At 39.8% G+C, this 20,523-nt stretch overlaps 2 protein-coding genes and 1 long non-coding RNA gene across 7 annotated transcripts; 1 reads left to right on the plus strand and 2 right to left on the minus strand.

Moving 5' to 3' along the window:
• Positions 1–2,538: 2,538 nt before the first annotated feature.
• Positions 2,539–5,848, minus strand: LOC307045242. 3 transcript variants are annotated; one of them, XR_013809831.1, is made up of 3 exons: positions 4,447–5,827; positions 3,574–3,695; positions 2,539–3,370 (listed from the first exon to the last, which is right to left on the minus strand). It is a non-coding gene; the product is annotated as an uncharacterized lncRNA (long non-coding RNA). The 3 variants fall into 3 exon arrangements; XR_013809830.1 differs by having other exon boundaries at positions 2,539–3,695; positions 4,447–5,848; XR_013809832.1 differs by lacking the exon at positions 4,447–5,827 and adding an exon at positions 3,796–4,385 and having other exon boundaries at positions 2,539–3,695.
• Positions 5,849–9,384: 3,536 nt separating this feature from the next.
• On the minus strand, positions 9,385–12,821 carry LOC307044148 (uncharacterized protein). 3 transcript variants are annotated; one of them, XM_079689222.1, is made up of 2 exons: positions 10,586–12,821; positions 9,385–10,295 (listed from the first exon to the last, which is right to left on the minus strand). In XM_079689222.1, the coding sequence occupies exon 1, from the start codon at positions 12,701–12,703 to the stop codon at positions 11,600–11,602; it is 1,104 nt and encodes a 367-aa protein (XP_079545348.1). In that variant the 5' UTR covers positions 12,704–12,821; the 3' UTR covers positions 9,385–10,295; positions 10,586–11,599. The 3 variants fall into 3 exon arrangements, with proteins under 3 accessions (XP_079545348.1, XP_079545347.1, XP_079545346.1); XM_079689221.1 differs by having other exon boundaries at positions 10,519–12,821; XM_079689220.1 differs by having other exon boundaries at positions 10,399–12,821.
• Positions 12,822–13,023: 202 nt separating this feature from the next.
• On the plus strand, positions 13,024–19,409 carry LOC307044571 (uncharacterized protein; the record flags this gene model as incomplete). The annotated part of the gene is made up of 5 exons (XM_079689881.1): positions 13,024–14,672; positions 15,762–16,780; positions 17,231–17,386; positions 18,400–18,528; positions 18,990–19,409. The coding sequence occupies exons 2-5, from the start codon at positions 16,598–16,600 to the stop codon at positions 19,407–19,409; spliced, it is 888 nt and encodes a 295-aa protein (XP_079546007.1). The 5' UTR covers positions 13,024–14,672; positions 15,762–16,597.
• Between the last annotated feature and the right edge of the window lie 1,114 nt (positions 19,410–20,523).

Raw genomic sequence — 20,523 nt, forward strand, 5'->3', positions numbered from 1 at the left:
ATTGAAGAAATAAGCTAATTTTCACATAAAATTATTAATATAAAAGTATTTAGTGGGTTAAATTGCAATAAAAAGAGGTGTGTCCTATTCAGCCAGTGTAGTTCTTTGACCCAACATTGATTTTGAGTGAATCGGTCACATGACCAGGAAGGTATTGAAGAAATAAGCTAATTTTTCCATCAAAATATTAATATAAAAATATTTAGAGGCTTAAAATGGAATAAAAAGAGGTGTGTCCTATTCAGCCGGTGTAGTTCTTTGACCCAACATTGATTTTGATTGAATCGGTCACATGACCAGGAAGGTATTGAAGAAATAAGCTCATTTTCCAATTAAAATATTAATATAAAAATATGTTACCGTATTTTCCGGACTATAAGTCGCACTTTTTTTCCTAGTTTGGCTGGTCCTGCGACTTATAGTCAGGAGCGACGTATATATGTTTTAAATGTCAATTCATGCTGACTGACATGAACCGTCTACAGCCACCAGAGGGCGCTCTAGGCTTGTGACAACTATATGCTGCTCCTGTACCACTGAAAAAAACGAAGAAGAGAGCGGACGGTTCTTCCGGGTTAGCTGCTTGTTAGCCATCTGTTGTTAGCCGTCTTGTTAGCTTGTTAGCCGTCTGTTGTTAGCCCGCCGTCTTGTGTCCGGTGCGGCGCAGGGTCCACCCCTACCAGCCCAGCGGCCGAATGCTCAGTGGGTGCGTCCGAGATGCCCCGTCTGTCCCAGCAGTCCTCCGTCGGAGCGCGTCAAGGGGTAGAAGCATGCCACCCTAGCCCGACTCGCAGAGCCAGCCTCCAGGTAGAAGGTATGTGTTGCGTTAACATACCGGACCTGTGTAGTTAATAACTTCCCTTTCCAGTTTACCGTAAATGTCTGTTATTGGCTTGGATTTGAAAATAAATATCTGAATAAATACGACTTATAGTCCGGTGCGACCTATATACGTTTTTTTCCTCTTCACGACGCATTTATTGGCTGATGCGACTTATACTCAGGAGCGACTTATAGTCCGGAAAATACGGTAAGTATTAAAATGCAATAAAAAGAGGTGTGTCCTATTCAGCCAATGTAGTTCTTTTTCCCAACATTGATTTTGAGTGATTAGGTCACATGACCTGGAAGTTATTGAAGAAATAAGCAAATGTTTCCATCAAAATATTAATAAAACGTATTTAAAGTATTAAAATGTGTGTTCAATAAATGTATGCTCTGGAGTGAATTTGCTTCATATTCGCATCATGATCGAGAAGCTGTCGATTTATTAAAACGAACATTTTTCTTGTGTAATTGTAAAAGTCATTTGTTGATGGTCCCTAAGTGAAAGCCTCGTTTCGCGGAGAAGATCTCCCCGTTAAACTGACGCTGCTGGCTGGTCCGGGAAACTGACGCTGCTGGCGGTTACGCCAATGTCCGTCGAATATCCAACCTAAAACCAAATTCACCGTGGTCTCTTTTCTACTCTTTCCTCAGCATTTCTTAGCAGCTTTTTGGCCGACAAGTCCGGTTAAGATCTATGTCAATCTTCCACTGCCTGGATCACTGAGATGTGTGAAAGTGTCCGTGTTTTCCTACCTGAAAACACCGCTCCGTTTCGCCGCTCCACCTGCTCTCCTTCTGATCCTCCCGGCTTCACCTGCCTAGCTCCTCCAACGCTGCCTCCACCCCATTCCCGGACTTCTCGAAACGTGTCCTGCCTTTGGCTGGCCTGGACCCCTCTTCCGTGGACTACCTGGAGCTAGCTGCCTGCACCTCTGCAGTCATCAAGCTGCAGGATACCCGCTAGCTGCTAATGCTAGCGGCTGCCCGGCTCACCTGTCCACTCAGTATCGAAAGCCAAAGGTGCCATAATACGCCCGTATGTTCGTCCGTAGTTTCGCACCAAATTGGTGCGAAAAAACGGGCGAACATACGGGCGTATTTTCGCGCGGTTTTTCATATGATAATGAGCCCCTCCTTCTGATTTCCATAGCCAATGAGTTCAAAGTTTCTGTAACGAATCAGTGAAGAGTAAAGCCAGACCAAAGTAATTTGTAGAGAAAAAGTTCCTGACATTGTGAGGCTGAGAATTGTACATTATCCCAGATTGTACAACCAGATCCCTCTGGAGTGTGAAGTGAAGGGTATTTTCTCAATTTTTAGATGTCTCCTTAAATCACCTTTTTAAATGTACTTCTTATAACATGGCATGGTGTTACATATCAAAATGTTCAGTCTCTGGTCTTGCTAGAAATGCCAAGTCACTCACCTTAGAGCACTGTGTTATGAGATACTTAGCTTAAAAATCCGATTTTTGGAAAACTTAAAAAATGTACTCATGTCATCCATTTTTTTTGGTGTACCAACGTTTTTGGTTCACAAAAGTTGTGAAATATATGAATTACCCTATAGGCCTATATAAATGTGTTATTCATGTCTCAAATGAAAATGTGTACATTTGGAGTAATACTTTCACCACAGAAAAGTTACATCAGGACTGATTCATGACTTCATATTCCATATTGAGGTTCATGTGATGTGTACAAATACAAATTGAGCATTACAACCAACTATTTATGTTAACATAAGAAACTGTAAAATCTCAATATTTACAATACAGGGTTCATACACTTTTTCACCAATGATTTTCCATGACCTTTACCTCATTTTCCATGACCAGAAAAAAAGACTCTTTCATGTGGCTAGCATGCCTTGCCCATATTCGAAATATTGAATATGTTACAACACAGTTTGCATTTAGCACGTCTTGGGTCAATGTCTTTTGATAACCACAATTGGTATTTATTCTTTAGAAGCCATACACTGTTGAAACTGCACTTCCCTGGCATCTTGGCAGCTTTATATGAAATAGTAGCTCCTGTAGACTAGAGGGCGTGATTGTAAACATCCCTCACCAGTGAAATACTCAATTGTACGTTTCATTATACGATACAGTATTTATTATCATTATAGTATTACTATTTTGGCAATTAGATAACATAAATTATATTTGATGCAACTTTAGTTATGTTTCCATGACTTTTCCTAAACTTTGGGAAAAATATTGCATTCCATGACTTTTCCAGGTTTTTAATGACCGTACGAACCCTGACAATATCAGAACTTTCTCAACCAACTATTCATTATAAATGTAAAGACAGGGGGAGCAGTGTCATGGTCTTTGTCTGTCTTCCGAGACAGTGGCTCTGGCTGCTGTGTAGGTGCGGGTGATGGTGCATGGCCTGCTGGTGGCTGTGTCGGAGGGAGGGAGGTGTGCTAGGCGAGCTGGCTGGGTTGATCGTGATGGCTGTGGTGAAGACCCTTGAGCCACGGTAGATCTTGACCTGGGGGCAGGCACAGATGGAGGTTCTTGCTGCCCAGGCAGCTGTGAAATCGGAAAGAAATATAGGACAATAATTACTACTAAGTTCATTAAAATAAAGTTCAAGCGGAAAGTTTCTCAAGCACAAATAACAAAGCACAACTCAAAATAAAATGGGGAAGTGGGACAGGAGTCTCTCTCTCTTACAACCTATTTAACTATGTTACACCCACACAATGAAAGTACACTATTACTGTAATATTTACATTGACCTATCTTCAAATGGATCCTTGTTGTGGTTGCTGTATTCTCCAGGTTCTGATGCTCCATCTCCACTGCTGCTAGTGTTACAAGTCTGCTGTGCAGGGCTGGTAATCAGATAATAAGCCTGTTGATCAGGATAAAAGAATGAAGCAGAGGAAAAGTTGCTGTCGTTTGTGTGATTGTCCTAGCCAGGATTTGTTAAACACATTAATACATTCACTTACAAATTATATCCGTTTTCTCTATTTATCTAATCATTCTCTGGTTTGACGCCACATGTATCTCTGCGTTGTGTTGTGTGGTGTGGTCGAATTAATATGACTTCCTTCTTGCCAACCAGGTTTATTATCTGTGCAAACAGAATATAATGACAGCAGGAAATGGCTTCACCAGCTTTCTACCTCAATACTTCTCCTCAGTGAGGCCTGAAGCTAACTGAGAATGTACATTCTACATACATTTAGCCAATCAAAATAACTGTATTTCATGAAGGATTAAAGCCTTTTTCATTTACAGTATAATACAGTGATAACAGATAACACACACAACCCGACTGTACTCACTTTAATATGGCTGTTGTACAGGCACAATATTAGCATAGCATTCGCGCTTTAGCATTTAAATAATATGAACAATTATGACCTCAGACCAGCATTTCACATATTTATACAAACAGAATAAACTTAAAATGTAAGCCAGACTAGTGCACGGGACTCATACACATAGTGGTTTGAGCCCTACATTAGCGGACGCCATTAGCCACACGCTAGTGGCGTAGCTCACAGAATGACATTAAACTACACATAAAACAGTTTCAAAGACACTTCTTAGATCGAAATATGACATAATCTGGGTACACAGTACACACTACTAACCTGTTGAACAGGATAAAGTAATGAAGCAGAGGGAAAGTTGCTGCCATGTGTCTGTCGTCGTCGTCGTCGTCTTCTTCTTCTTCTTCTTCGTCGTCGTCGTCGTTGTCTTCTTCTTCTTCTTCTTCTTCTCTCGGCCCATGCCGTTTCTCTAACGCTAAACCGGAAGTGAGGCTAAGAACAGCGAACTTCAAGATAACAATACCATTAGCACTCCTAGTGGTGACTTTATGAACTGCAAACATTCCTCATTCCACCACTGCACCACTTTCCTCCTACCCTCTGTTGTTCTTTTTGGTATAGTTTTATTTGCTGCTTCTTTAATGTGCATTGTGATTTGATTTGAGCAAATATACTTCTTCTAATGCTAACAATTGTGCTGACTCCTTACGGCAAAGTCTACATTTCTCCCAGTCTGCTTTACCAAAGCACCACCTGGAAAATATACTCACTTCCTATTTGTGTTGATGATAGTGAAAACTGGGTAACGATCAATTCCTATGGTACAGTCACTTTTTACATACCATTCACACGATTTAGCTAAACTATCCGTCACAAGTGTGAGGTCCAAGCATGATTGTTGCCCCCCTATTCACGTCTATTCTTGTTTTTTGTCCATCATTAAGGCAAAAACAATGATCTTTCCTCTTTCTTCTACAACATCCCCATTACTGTCTGTTTGACTGCTTCCCCATAGGCTGTTGTGAGCATTAAAGTCACCACACCATACTTCCCTTCTGTGAGCCGTCCCTGCTATTGTCTGTCAAGTTTCAATGTGAAGATTTTTACACGGGTTATAGAAATTGACAAGCTTTATGCTTCCTTCTTTCATTGGGCTGCACATTTCTAGTATGACACATGCCTTGTCTTCAGGGGATGGAACTGGTGGCTGAAAAGAAGAACCGGTTCCGACCCAAAAGAGCACTAGCACGGAGCTAGAACGGGAACCGCGTTGGTGTGAAAGGGGCACCGTGTTCTTTGTTCCGTTTTAGAAAGGAAGTGTGAATACACAGATTCTGATTCTGAAGAAAACGGATATAATTTGTAAGTGAATCAGAGCTGGTCAGATAATAAGCCTGTTGAACAGGAGAAAAGAATGAAGCAGAGGGAAAGTTGTTGCCGTTTGTGTGGTTGTCCTAGCCAGAATTTATTAAACACATTAATAAATTAATAAGTGTGATTGTCATTCATGGGGGTATTGATGGGTATAGCCGCCTGGTCGTCTTCCTCCGGGCCTCAGACAACAACAGGAGCACTACCGTGATGATGAGCTTCATGGACGCGGTGGCCAAGTATGGTGTGCCCTCGAGGGTCAGAACCGACCATGGGGGCGAAAACAACGCTGTCTGCCTAATGATGAACATCTTCAGAGGCTCTCACAGAGGCAGTGCTCTCAGTGGAAGAAGCACTCACAACCAGAGAATAGAACGGCTCTGGGGTGACCTGTGGTGAGGTGTGAGCAACGTCTATTATGACCTCTTCAACAAGTGAAGGCACAATAGACGTAGACAATGAAATGCACATGTGGGCCCTGCATTATGTCTATCTCCCACGCATAAACCATGACCTACAGGTTTTTTTGGACCAGTGGAACAATCATGGGTTGAGGACCGAAAGACACCAGAGTCCCATACAACTTTTTGTCCAAGGTTGCCTGGAACGGCAGGGCCAGACCACTTCTGCCATGCAGAGCCTCTTTGGTGGAGGACAAGGAGATGCTCAGGAGGAGCCAGAAAGAGATGGTGGAGCTGATGCAGGGGATGTTGCATTGGACTGGCCAGAGAGGGTCACCGTACCTCGAAACCAGCACTTGCTAAGCGATGAGGACATGGAGCAACTCACCGCACAGTTTGATCCTCTTGCTGGTCGTAGAGGAGATCTTGGACTGGACGTCATCCAAAATATACTGTCATTCATGGCAACATTGAATCTTGTCTGATTTTGTCACAGACATGACACATATTTCACAGCGGCTCCCCTGCAGGCTGTTCTTTGCCCTTTGAACTCATACAAATTGCCTTTTTTAAAACTACTACTTTGCACATTTTTCGAGTGTGCAGTGTATATATGTGTGTACCTATGTTTTTATGTTGCAGTATTCAAGTTAATTTTCCTTAAATAAATTACTTAGTTTAAACAATGGTCTCTCTCATTGATGTTGTGACAGTTACTAGCCCGCTTGTGGCCTGCACTTTGCCACCGTGACTGGGCTTTATATAGTCATCCATTGGGATATGTTTTCGACAAATAACAGTCCAGACCTCATGGGGGAATTCAATAATAGCCACAAAATGTTTTTTTAAAGAAAACATAATGTGTTGACATTGATATATTACAAAACATATCCCTGAGTTTAACATTGTTCATTAGTGCCACGGTACATAAGCACATACTGTAGGAAAGCAACAAAAAAAAGCTATAGATGAATGCACTATGCATTGCTGCCTGAGAACATGCACAGCTTGAAATGCTATTAATATCTGCATGAAGTTTAAAAAATGCTCTTGTTTCTTTTACTAATTACAATGCTTTTCAACATGTATCTATCCATTTTCATTCAGTCTTCATACGCGATGCTGTTTCTTGGTGAGCTTGACAGTAATTCTTGACTCCAATGAGGTGAAGAGGCTAAAATTAAGTTTATAATGTAATCTCTAGATGTTCTCAGACATCTAGGATATGTTCTTGTGAGTACCTGGCCATAATGTAATAAAATATTCCAACTGACTAATTTTGATACCACTTTTACCTACTGATAATCTAAAACCTAGCAACGGATAATGTACAATTCTCGTCAAAATGCATAATTGGGAATTGATCACGTTTTCAGGTTCGTTTATTTATATTTTTTAAACTGATAAAGTTATACATTCGGTGTTCTAAGACCTGGGATGTATGTCATACATGTGTGCCATGGCATTCAGCTAAACTGAAAATATCTCCATCACAGCTACACACTGTGTTGTGTGTCCACTTGCACTTCATCCCCTCGTCACCCTGTTAGTATATAAGTCCTGGTTTTCTGTCCTGTTCTTGTCGGTTCCTTGTTTGTCTATGTCATGAAGTTCTGTTTTTTTCCGTGTTGATTGTTGTTACTTGAGTTCCTGTTCTGCCTGTTAAATATACATTTTTGTTAAGTTTTCTGCTGTCTCCGCATTTGGGTCCAACCACTCCTTGCTTCACATGACAATGATTGATTTGTACTATATATCGAATTGCTATTTTTGCCATTATTGTATTGTAATTGGTGCTTTTGCAGGGAATTATTATTATTACTTTACATCTCATAGATATTAACATTATTATACATATGGCTGAAATAATCATCATCATTAATTGTTTTGTGATATTATGTCCCTCTTGTTTTCATATATATATATATATATATATATATATATTTATATATGTGTCCCCTCTTCCTTCACAAGCACTATATATATCAATATATATATATCTATTCTGAAGCATGCAATGAAATACGGTAGAAGCACAAAATGCTGCAGTGTTTGTGATGAACCTTTGACATTTCTGAATAAGTCTCAGAACCATTTTGTGGTACACTCTAAAAAGTGTACTTGATAGTAGTTGAAGTAACTTAATACATTGAATACATCTGATTCAGATTTATGCTTTAGAGATTCCAATGTACTTTTGTGGGTTGTATTCATGTGATTTTTTTGTTCGTTGATTTGACTTGCTATTTTGTTATCAGTGAAAGCAAATCAATCAAGTTTCTCTCATCTAACGTGCGTGTGACTTCATGACGTCAACGTCAACGTCTTTGCCAGATCTTTCCACCGTCACATGTGCCGCCTTTTTCTTTTGAGACGTGACTTCGACATACGGTAAGTGTGATTCAGACAAGTTATATTTCTTATATAAAAATTATGTACAATGTCAGATATAACATGTTCCACCTAAATTGTTTAACCAAACCAAACCAAGCTATGATGCACTGGCTCCACTGTTAGCTAAACCGCTAGATTTAGCTCAAACATGACGATAGTTGGTTGCTTGCAGGTAGAAGCCTACTCTCTTGGTTTAATATTGTCACTGAAATGTGTTAAAGTTATTACTATTGTGTGCCCCCGGACCCCCCTAGAGAAGGTTAGATCCCCCCCACTTAAATCATGTTCACATGGATACTAAGTACATTTGCGCACATCTTGTGTCCATATCTTTCTGTTTTGGTGGTCATGCCACACCGTGCATGCATGCATGCGCGAGTCATGGTAAGATATCTGGATTAAGAGGTTGCGTTTTCTTTGCACAGCATGAAAGAAAGGCCAAATGAATAGAGAGCCGCAGTGACGCGTCCTTAAACCCGGAAGTAAACTCCTTCCGGTTCCTTCGTCTAAAACGCAATGCAATTTCTCCATAGGATTTTGGAAAATAGCTCGAAATAAGATCTGTGGTTGACACATATTTAAGAGATGGATCACGTTTTGTTCAGCCGGATAATATCCACATGTCAACCCTACTTTTATAATTTTTGAATAATAAATCTAGTCGGCAGAAGCAAAATGCTAACGTTATGCTATAAACGAACTACAAGCCAGTACCGTACAGCAGCAGGGTCGCACGACTTCAACGTCACGCCAACTTAAGATCGTTTCAACTGACTTTCGCGCACTTGCATATTTTAACAAAGCTTTTCATTTGAGCCACACTGAATTTCACTAGAAGTCATGGCTGTGGCAATTACCAGTCTGATATCATTTTACAAAGATGACAAGAAGAGTGTAGATAGAGGAGAGAACCACTACAAGTCAGGACACATACAACAGTGCAGCCTAGATGAAGGTGTGCTTACCGGTGTTGTCAGAGCTAGCATGAGGGACAAGGTTTATAGTGTCGGTGAGTAGTGATAGCGAGAGTACCATTAAGCTAGAGTTAATTTATTCACATTAATTCCCATCAACAAATCCATTTTGTGTGTCACATGAAATCTTTATTACAAATATTACACACCAGAAAACACAGAAATATCCATGAAATAAACATACAGTAGGCTATAAACAATTAAAGGGATAATTGGGAAGGCATTACAAATGTAAATATATTTTAAATAATAAAACAATCCCACCACCACAGGTATCTACAGGAGAAGAGGGAATTCTCTCCACAAAATCTGAATGCCCACGTGGAGAATGGAAATGCAGTCATGCGGCTGCATTATCCATCTTTGCCATCCACAATTTCAGCTGCACTGACACCCCCTGTCAGTGGAAGAAACCAAAGGCAGCTAAACGTACACATTCAGTGGAGGAGCTATTTACTCCAACCAATAACTCATTCAACCCGCTGACAAGAGAGCCCACCTCCGAAGATCGTGACTGGCTGAGGGACAGACTCGGGGGCAGGTTCTCAGGAATTTCTTGGCTTCTCTCCCCCGAGCCAGAAGAGGAACACTACAGCTTGGAAAAACTTACTGTTCCTGAAATTCTCAAATCTGTTGGGCATCAAGGACCTGAGGCAATTGTGGCAAGCATGGCATTGTCTGAAGAGCAACAGAGGGCAATTCAGGTGGCTACCACTGGTCAGCGAACCAACCCAAACTGGCATTTGTTCAGGAAAGGAAGGTTGACTGCCAGCAACTTTGGAGCTGTCCTGAGGTCAAAGCGTGTGACTGCTTCCCTTATTGCCAGGGTGCTAGGGCAACAACAGGCCCTTGATGGTGTTTTGTCTGTACAGTGGGGGACCATGAATGAATGTGAGGGCGTCAGGGCATTCACCACTGCAACCCAGATGCAGGTCCATGAGTCAGGTTTCTGGCTCTCCCAATCAGGAGTGTTGGGGGCATCTCCAGATGGTCTGGTAGGGTCTTCCGCTGTGCTGGAGGTAAAGTGTCCCTACGGAGCCAGGGAAATGACAATTAGTGAAGAATTGCAAATCAAGGGCTTCTGTGTCAGTAAGGAAGGAGAAACATTCAGCCTGCTTGAGGAACATCCTTACTGGCACCAAGTGCAAGGTCAGCTTCACCTCACTGCAAGAGAGACTTGCTACTTTGTGGTCTGGACTACGAAAGACAGTGTCATCATTCCGATAGCCCGAGATGACAATTGGCAGCCTAACCTGTTGGCTCTTGAGGACTTTTTCAAGGCCCACATGCTTCCAAAGCTGGCACTGCCGGAATAATCACCTTTGTCCCTGTTGTGGTTATTTTCTGAAAAAGAGAGAAAAACAAAAAGGCATATTAATTTACTTGTTCTGAGTTCAGAGAGCACTGCTGTTAAAATTAAAAAATATCTTTTAGAGAAAACTCAGTTTCAGGATGTTATGGTTCCCCTTTGAAGATCTTTCTTGTAGCTGCTGCGATCCTTGTTTGAGTCGTTCATATGTTCGATGAAAAAGATCATAAATCTATCATTTTCAAATATAGTAATTTTAAGAAATTGTGAATAGTTTTTAAATGTAATTTACTCACCTTTGCAATGTTGTGGTTGTTAGAGTGTTAGGTTTCTGACTACAGAGAATAACATATTTACAAAATAATATTTCTTAATAAAAAAAGGCAGTCCATGCAGAAAACTATTGTGGTTTCTTGATTCAAGCCTGCCTCTGAATCCCAAATCACAAACCATTCTTTGGAGTAACGTTTTTGATAGAGAAAGACAGAAAAACAAACATGAGCCTACCCCGAGAGGCCAGACTTTTCAAGGTAAAAAGACAGTTTAAAGATTTATATTTGCACATATTATCAGCACATCTGAGTCAAATGAATATGTGTATTAAACAGAACCTAAATAAAAGAAATACAATGCACCCAGTTTAAAGACATTGTTTGAGTTTAATGATGAACTCAAAATGTAAAACAAAGTATGAAACATGTTTCTGGATTGATTAAAAAGCAGAATCTAAATAAAAGAAATAAAATTCACCCAATGAAAAGACAGTTTGAGTGTAATGATGAACTCAAAATGTAAAACAAAGTATAATAATAATACATTTTATTTATATAGCGCTTTTCTACAACTCAAAGACGCTTTACAGTATGAGGGAGGGCAGACAAACAAGGACAGGCAAACAAATAAATATAGTAAAATAAAATAAACAGAAAAGTCAGTCAAGAGGAAGTTGATTGAGAGGGGGGGAGGGGGGCTTACAGATTTGAAAAGATGTGTATGAAACATATGTGTTTACATGTGAAAAGACACTATTTTTCTCCCACCTCTTTTATGAGAGGACGTTGGAAGTTCACTAGTGCGCAACATACCTGCACCAGTTTATCTGCGAAGGGCCTCAGGTGAGATGGAATGAACTTTAGGATCCTAAATTCTTTCAAACGAGCATTTGCTCTCTCGACGTGAATCCTATTTTGTGCGATAAGCTTTGTAGCCTGTGCTTCGCTGTGTGTCAGTTGGCCATGACAGAGGAATGGGGGAATGTTGACAGTGACTCCTTCAGGAAGAATGTTCTGGATTAAGAATCCCTTGTCAGCCAATATCAGATCTCCAGGTTTGAAATGCTGAAGAACACCAGAATCCCGTACTATCTCTTTGTCACTTGTTGATCCTGGGTATAGTTTGCTGCAGTATGTGATCACAGCATTTGGTGCTACCCCGAGCAGTAGTTTGAAGGAGTGCATGCCACGGTAAGCAGAGTAGGTCTCTTTCTGGATATCCATTTGCTTGGGGATAGCAATTTTGATGTCCGTACAATCCACTATCATTCTGCAGTTTTGGATGTGCCGAAATGAAGAAGGCAAGCTGGTTTTATTTTTCTCCCGGCTGGGAACAGTACTCATTATGTCCTTAAAAAGTAATTTGTGGAGAACCTCTATAAATGTTACAATCACATTTCTGACAGTGCTTTCACCACAGTGAAAGAGTGCAGCCAGATGAAGGTGTGTGTAATTATGACGCAGTTTCATGAGGGTCATGAAAACTTGGTCTTCAAGACTCAGTGCTTTGGGGAACCAACCTTCTGGGTATGTAATGGAACCCTCAAAACGAGCAACATACTCACACACAGCACTGAATGTGTCTCTATCTGGCAATCCTGTCTCCATCCGAAGAACCTTTTCACTCAGCTGAGAGGCAGAATACTTGTCACGGCAGTAACTCTGCTTTACCTTGGACTCCTCTAGCTGGATCTCTAGCTGCATTATGTGTCTTTGCTGAGATTGAAGTTTTTCTTCTACCGTGGTTGCTTGCTCCTCGGCATTCTCAGATAGTGGTTGAGGATCTTCATTAGCAGCCGCCTGTGTTGATGGACCTGCTTCCTCATCAGTCATTAGACACGCAGCTTCTTCCTCCATTCCATCAATTATCCCTCTCAGACAGTAGGAATGCTCTTCTACATTCTGTGCTTCAAATGAAACAGGCCTTTTTCTCTTTTGTAAAAGAAAATGACAGCTGCAGATGCGGGAACAGGCAATGGGCTTCCTGTCAGCTCGTCTGTTGGGAAGATATAAAATATTAGTTTCATGGAAGTCACACCGTCACATATAAGAGCATTAAGACATAGGCTAAAGCAAAACACCTACATATATAACCTTGCACTTTGATGTCTCGTGAACATTTTCACTATTTTGACATTTTTATAGATCAAAATTGAACCAAAGAAATAAATGGGAGATTAATCCATACTGAAAATATGTGTCAGCTGCTACACTAATTATAATAGTTATATTTCTTAATTAAGATAATATATTACTTTATTGATCCCAATTTGGGAAATGTTTGTGTTGCAGCAGCATAAAAAGAAAAAGAAAATATAAGTTATTATATATACAAAAGTATGTGAGGGATGGGATATTAAATTGAATATAAATGTAAAATGTACATGTGATTTTACGTCCAAGAGAAGCTATGGAGCAGAGCGTTCTCTGCCAGCCAGAGGTGATTTGTTATTAGTTCAATATGTCAAACTGATTTCCCTGACTACAATCTTTAGTTACATGGTGAAACGTTATGCTGCTTGTACTAATTAGACTTATCATATAAGCCACACAGGTTTTAATAGGATGTATTCATTATCTTTACTTATGTTGCGGTCTTTTCAGGAGCGCCATCTCTAAAACGGCGATACAGTCACTACCCATCATTTACATTTCACCGTGACATGGACAAAAATGTAACATCAGCTTACCTCATAGCACGAATCCAGACTCTCCTTTGGGAAACATTGGCCGGGAAACGATAGAACGAGCACGTTCCATGCGAAGACCTGTGGCTGCAACCTGGAGCAAAGCAATAAACCATTGCGTAGCTAACTAGTAGCGCTAGCTTTAGCTAACGTTAGCTAACGAAACGAACTGCCGAGTAAAATTGGAAAATGCTGGTAATTAATTGTTCTATAATTTGTAAAACTACGGTGTTAAAAAAGACAATTTCAAAAATACAGTTTCTAATGGTCAGATATATATATACAGATACTAAGATATGCATGTACTTGCTTTCAAGCAGAACACAGGGGAAAACAAACTTAGCGGGAGTGTTTACGTGTTCGGCGTAATGACGTACAACGGCCTCGACCATTTCTGTAGTCCTATTCAGCCACTCGGTAACAACCATCGTTTTTCAGACACGTAAACTCTTCAAAAATCCCCAGTGGGGTCACTGCTGATGTATTTAATGTCGTAGAACAAAACGTCAATTACCTCTTAAATTTGTGTCAACCACAGACCTTATTTCGAGCTATTTTCCAAAACCCTATGGAAAAAATGCATTGCTTTTTGAGGAAGGAACCGGAAGTGCTAAAAATGCTAACTTACTTCCGGCTTTTACGACGCGTCACTGCGACTCTCTATTGTCTGTGATTTTAGTTTTTTTAAGCAGAGGTTGAGTTCAATAATTTGTAGGGACCTCGGAGGATGTTGTAAAAATTGAAAGGAAAAAGGTTCCCCACCCCTGCTTTAAATAATAATAAAACCCCTTAATTTATAACTTAAAATATCTGTCTCCTATTGATCTGAGTATATTATAAATAATAGCCAGTTAATTGAAGCATTATATTACAGGCCTTTGTCAGATGGTATATTACGTTGTTTCTTTCTGCTTCGAATAGTTCTCTCTTTTTTCACCATACCCGTGTTTGCATCACTGTGATAAGACCATTACTACGTTCGGGGTGATAATACGTGACTGTGAAAGCTTAACAACGAATAGAAATGTCCCCCCTAATACAGTATATAAATGTATTTATTTTTCTTCTCATGATTTCTCATGCCTGACCGGTGGTGGTTTCTTCAGGCTTTGACACATCGTATTGGACTACTACCTAAGGTACGTGAAGCTACACTACTGTGAGTGATATAGAGAGTACTTTAATGTTGCTGTGTGTTCTGAAAGTAATTTCAACGTAAACGCAAAGTGCAGGAGGTGATTATAGGACAAAATCCACTGTTTTGTTTTCTGTGGAGTTATTCAATTTAGAGTTCAGCCAAAGCTAATATACAAACTAGTTTTTACCTACAAAGATACTCCCAGTAAAGTGTGGGATGATCTTGATCTATGGGTCACTGGGAGGACTCCCAGAGTTTTGTGAAATCCTCCAAATGGTGATACTGCAGGACAAGTTGATCTTCATTGTGAAAAAGATCAGTGGATGGTACATTGAACATTATAGAGCTTATGATCTCAAAACGTCACCAGGCAAGGAAGTGGAACTTCTTGAGCCACAAGATGATTACCCACTGGCAGACTTCAAAATCCGAGGGATGCGTCTTGTCACATTGAAAAGATATGTCCATGTTTAAAGGGTGAGGAAGCGAAAAGTGATATTTCATTAGGTGGAAAAAGAAATAATTCATAACTATTGTGTTCTCAAAACAGATTTATTTCATACCAGTGTTTTTTTTTGTTTTCAAAGGTTTTATTTATCATTTCACCAACAAATAATTACACTAGGTAAATATCAGAAAATAATTTGTGAGAACACTCAAACAGTGTGTGGGCTTTTTTGGAGTGGTCAGAGTTTTAATGCTTCACCTGCAGAACAACAATATATTTGTTTTTTTATGACTTCCTATACATATTTGTTATTGGTGCAAGACTAACTATCAACACTTTGGAGATTGCAAATGATAACATTCAACTTTTTTGCACATACAAGTTGTCAACTGCAGATTTCATTTATTTAAAAGGAACCTAACATTGAGGGTAAGGGTGGGCATTATGTCATTTTTTAAATATGTGCTGATGGAGTCCAGTCAGCAAATGCCGCCAGTGGAAAAGGGATTAACACGAAGTTGTAGTCCTCTTACTGAAAACTGATAACACATCTATAAGATGATACATTAACAGTGTTAATAATAAGGAATTATGTTTAATGTGCCTTTCTTAAAACGTATTGTGCTTGTGTTGTCTTCTCAGACTGCCATGGCTGATTCGACGCCTGCAAGACTGAAAGTGATTTTGGGGGAGAACAAAATTGAAAAACTGTCACTTCCAAATGGCATACCGGAATAATTGGATGACCTTCTCATCAAGTTAAAGACTTTCTTTGGGTTAAAGGGCGACGTCAGACTGCAGTACATGGACCAAGACTTTGGCAACGACTTCTTCAATCTGAACTCCACCACTCAACTTCAGGATTTGGGAACAATCAAAGTGATCCACCAGCAAACAAATACACCTTTTGAACATTGCCACTGATACCACATCATCGTCTTCACTTGAGTGTGATGGCAATGTTTCGTTGGCATCAGATGACACAATAATCCTCTCATTCCCCGAATCTGTGTCCTCTCGAGCCAAACAGTGGCCAGCGGACTTTCCGATTCCTCAATTTTCATATGACACGGAGCTGCAGCTAGTGAAAGGGAATTCTGAGTTTAATGGAAGCCACAAAATGTTGACTGTCAGTTCCCAAAGCAAGTCTGATATTCTGAATAGACTTGCAGAAACAATTTCTGGATACAAGGCCTATCCAGATGATTCACATTTCTGCACAGTAGCAGAGGCTCTTATCAAAAAGCATCCTTGTTTGAAAGAACCTGGCTCATTCAATGGCTGCAATGGATGGAAACAGCGCCTGAAATATAAGATGGGGAAACTACAGGACTCAGCTCAAATTGCAGGGGTGCCCAGAGCTGGTGGTAAATTCCCTGAAATCTAAAGCTGCTACAGATGCTTTCCCTGCTAAAAAAGTCAAGAGGCCAAAGCGAGCTGAGTCTAACTTTTATCCATCCTTCCCCACTGGTGCCAATATGGAAAGCCTGGAAAAAGAAAGAATAGAACTTCTGACAGACATCAGGATAAGGAACAATAATAGGGTCATCGCAGACAAAATAGCTCACACGTTCGCCTACAGACGACAGGAGGTGGTAAACCAAGAGCCAGGAATCAAGGACTTCAAAGACAGGTGGCCGGCACTGTTCCAACAAAAAGAGGTAATAATCTAGTGTGTATCCATTTTTTAGTAAGCTTTTATCCATTCATCATAATATGGTGTGGTAAAGATTATGTTTAACAGTGTTTACTGACAGAATTTACATTTTTAATTTGTTATACTTTTTGCCAGTGTGTAGGCATGCTTAGTTTAGTTTTTTTTCCTCGAGCGTGTAAAACCAAAGAAAATACAAATGAAACAAAAGGTGATACAGTACTATACAAATGAATGCAATAACGAAACATTTAATTCATGATTGAATAATCTGTAGTGTCATTGTCTGGTATCAATAAACAACAAAGCTTAAGCTAATTACACGTCCGAAAAGGGGTCGGAAGAAGTTTACACTTGCTTCAAAGGTTCTTTTTTCAAATGTTAATTGCATACAGACTGAGTTCAATTGAATTTTTATGAATTTACTCACTGTCATTTTTGTATTATTCTTTCATAGATCAATGCAGAGTTCCAGAGGATAATGACCATTCCTCTGGAGGAGAAGTTCATGGCCCAGTTGGACATTCACTCAAGTCAGCTAATCACAGTCATCCGTGCCAAAGGAGGATCAAAACGTCAAAAGACTCCTGACATCATGGACATTTTTGACCAGGTAAATCTGCATTGTCAAATGAGTCCTTGCCAGCTAAAAGGGATACATTGTGTGTATCCTTTTTATAGATGCATTGGGAAGGCAACCGTTGTTTTATGAAACTCTTTAACTAGGACTGTCCATTTGTTTCTAAATAAAGTGAAGGATTTTAGCTGTAAGAGTAAGGAAATCTGTCAATAGACATTTTGAAAAATAAAATTAACCAAAATAATGTTGTCCCAGACTGAAGACATTCATCTTCGGAGGGAGTGTGTCCTGAGAGCCCTCATTATCTTCCTGGGAGAAGATCCAGATGAGCTGAACAAGGAATATCTAGTTTGCATGTCAGCACAGCTTGTCAAAGGCACACGTGCTAATACATATTAGATTGATATTAATGCTGTATAAGGGACATTTCTCTACTAAAATAACACCTGTCGGGTTTGATTATATTCATAATCTTGGACATTTGACATCATGTAAGTTTAAAGCACCTTTATGGTTTTCCAACTCCTCATAGCACTTTAACACCACGTTCACATTCACCCATTCATACACTGATGGACCATGCCACCTGCTCATCAGGAATAACTAAAGCTTAGCATCGGAATTTGGGTTTTTAGTAATTTTCCCAGGTATACCGCGAAACACAACATATATATGTAAAAAGTAGTCCTAGCATGTTTTTTTTTTTTTAAATACTCTTTGTTGAATTTTACACATTTTAACAGAAAACACAGAACAATGCACGACAACCCCCCCCCCACCCCCACAGACAGCCACACAGCACGTCCACAATTTGACTACAATTGAATGATATTAATATTAATCCTTCTCAACATAATTGCAATAATACAGATGGATCAGATGAGATAAATTAATTAAATATTAGGTTTTGATCATGTGAGTCGTCAGAATAATCAGTGAGTAATCACAGAGTAGGACTCCGGCCAGTGATATTATTGTCCCATATTAAGTGCATATTAGTGCAAAGTGATGCCAGTGATGTTTGTTGTCATTTACTCCTACTCTAGGACTCGAGAACAGATGATCCTCAGAAGGAGATGGAGGAGCCCACAATGGCTGTGTTTGTGATTCGGAAGGAGGAGGAAGGACTGCAGGAGCCACCAGCAGACATCGGCATCATCATCGAAGGCGTGGAGGTGCTGAATGAACTGCCTTCAGTTGTCTCAGCTTGTGCCCTCCTTCTGGGTTTGCTATATGCACTCAACATATCATATCCAAAACCCCTTCATTTCACTTTTGAAGTACTTGAGAAAAGAATCATGCAGCTTGACCAACACAAGATGTCCGCCAAAGTGCAAAATCTGTATGGCAGACTTCAAAGCTCAGAGTAACGACAAACAAAACAATGTTTTCCTCCTCTGGGCCAAAACATGGCCTAGTGCTGTATTAGCACAATGGCGTCTTGACATCGGACATTGCACATGTAAAAGAAAATGTTGTGGGTGCGGTAGGTTTTTGTTTCACCATTTTAGTTTCGATTCCAAGAAACGGTTGAGTTGTGAATTGTTATTTGTGCTTGAGAAACATTCCACTTGAACTTTATATTTTAATGAACTTAGTAGTAATTATTGTCCTATATTTCTTTCCGATTTCACAGCTGCCTGGGCCTAGCAGCAAGAATCTCCATCTGTGCATGCACCCAGGTCAAGATCTACCGTGGTTCAAGGGCCTTCACCAGAGCCATCACCACCAAGGACCAGCATCACTACAGCGGCCTCCACCTCCATCTGTGCCTGCCACAAGATTAAGATACACCTCGGTACAAAGGCCTCCACCACAGCCATCACGATCAACCCAGCCAGCAAAGAAGTCTCTCCTAGCAGACGTACCTCCCACACAGCCGCCAGCATCAACCTGGGACAATCACACCTACCTCCCTCCGACACAGCCACCAGCAGCCCATGCACCATCACCCCCACCTACACAGCAGCCAGACCCACTGTCATGGAAGACAGACCCTTACACTGCTCCCCCTGTCTTTACATTTATAATGAATAGTTGGTTGAGAAAGTTCTGATATTGTAAATATTGAGATTTTACAGTTTCTTATGTTAACATAAATAGTTGGTTGAATAAAAATGTTTAATGCTCAATTTGTATTTGTACACATCATCACATGAACCTTGGTAAGGAATATGAATCAGTCCTGATGTAACCTTTCTGTGGTGAAAGTAGAGGGATGGAAATATTTTTACTCTAAATTATAATTTATACATTTTCATTTTAGACATGAACAACACATTTATATAGGCCTATATTGTAATTCATATATTTCACTACTTTGGTGAACCAAATCTTAAACGGCAAAAAAAAATGGATGAAATGAGTACATCTGTGTTTGAACAGTTTTGAAGTTTTCCAAAAATCGGATTTCTAAGCTTAGTATCTCATAAGGTGAGTGACTTTGCATTTCTAGCAAGACCAGAGACTACTGAACATTTTGACATGTAACACCATACCATGTTATAAGAAGTAAATTTAAAAGTTGATTTAAGGAGACATCTAAAAATTGAGAAAATACCCTTCACTTCACACTCCAGAGGGTTAAGGAAAAGGGTAAGGCAATTGTATTTTTTATATATATATATTTTATATTGTTTGATTTATTGATTATATTCAAAGGAAAATTAATACTTGGTCCCCTTGGAACTTTTCATCTACATCATAGTACATCTGTGTTTTCACAAGAGTTTTTAAGTTTTCCAAAAATCGGATTTCTAAGCTAAGTATCTCATAAGACAGTGCTCTAAGGTGAGGAGTGACTTTGCATTTCTAGCAAGACCAGAGACTGAACATTTTGATATGCAACACAATGTTATAAGAAGTACATTTAAAAGGTGATTTAAGGAGACATAAATACCCTTCACTTCAGTAAGATAAGGTAAGGCGATTTTATTTTAAAAGACAATGAAGGCAAGATATATTGATTGATATATTTATTATATTGAAAGGCAAATTAATACATAGTCCCATGCATCTGGAATAACGTACAATTTACAGCCTCACAATGTCAGGAACTTTTCCTCTACAGATTGCTGTGGTCTGGCTTTACTCTTCACTGATTGGTTACAGAAACTTTGAACTCATTGGCTATGGAAATCAGAAGGAGGGGCTCATTATCATATGAAAAT

The sequence above is a fragment of the Notothenia rossii genome (genome assembly GCF_949606895.1).
Source record: "Notothenia rossii genome assembly, chromosome: 6".
NCBI lineage: Eukaryota > Metazoa > Chordata > Actinopteri > Perciformes > Nototheniidae > Notothenia > Notothenia rossii.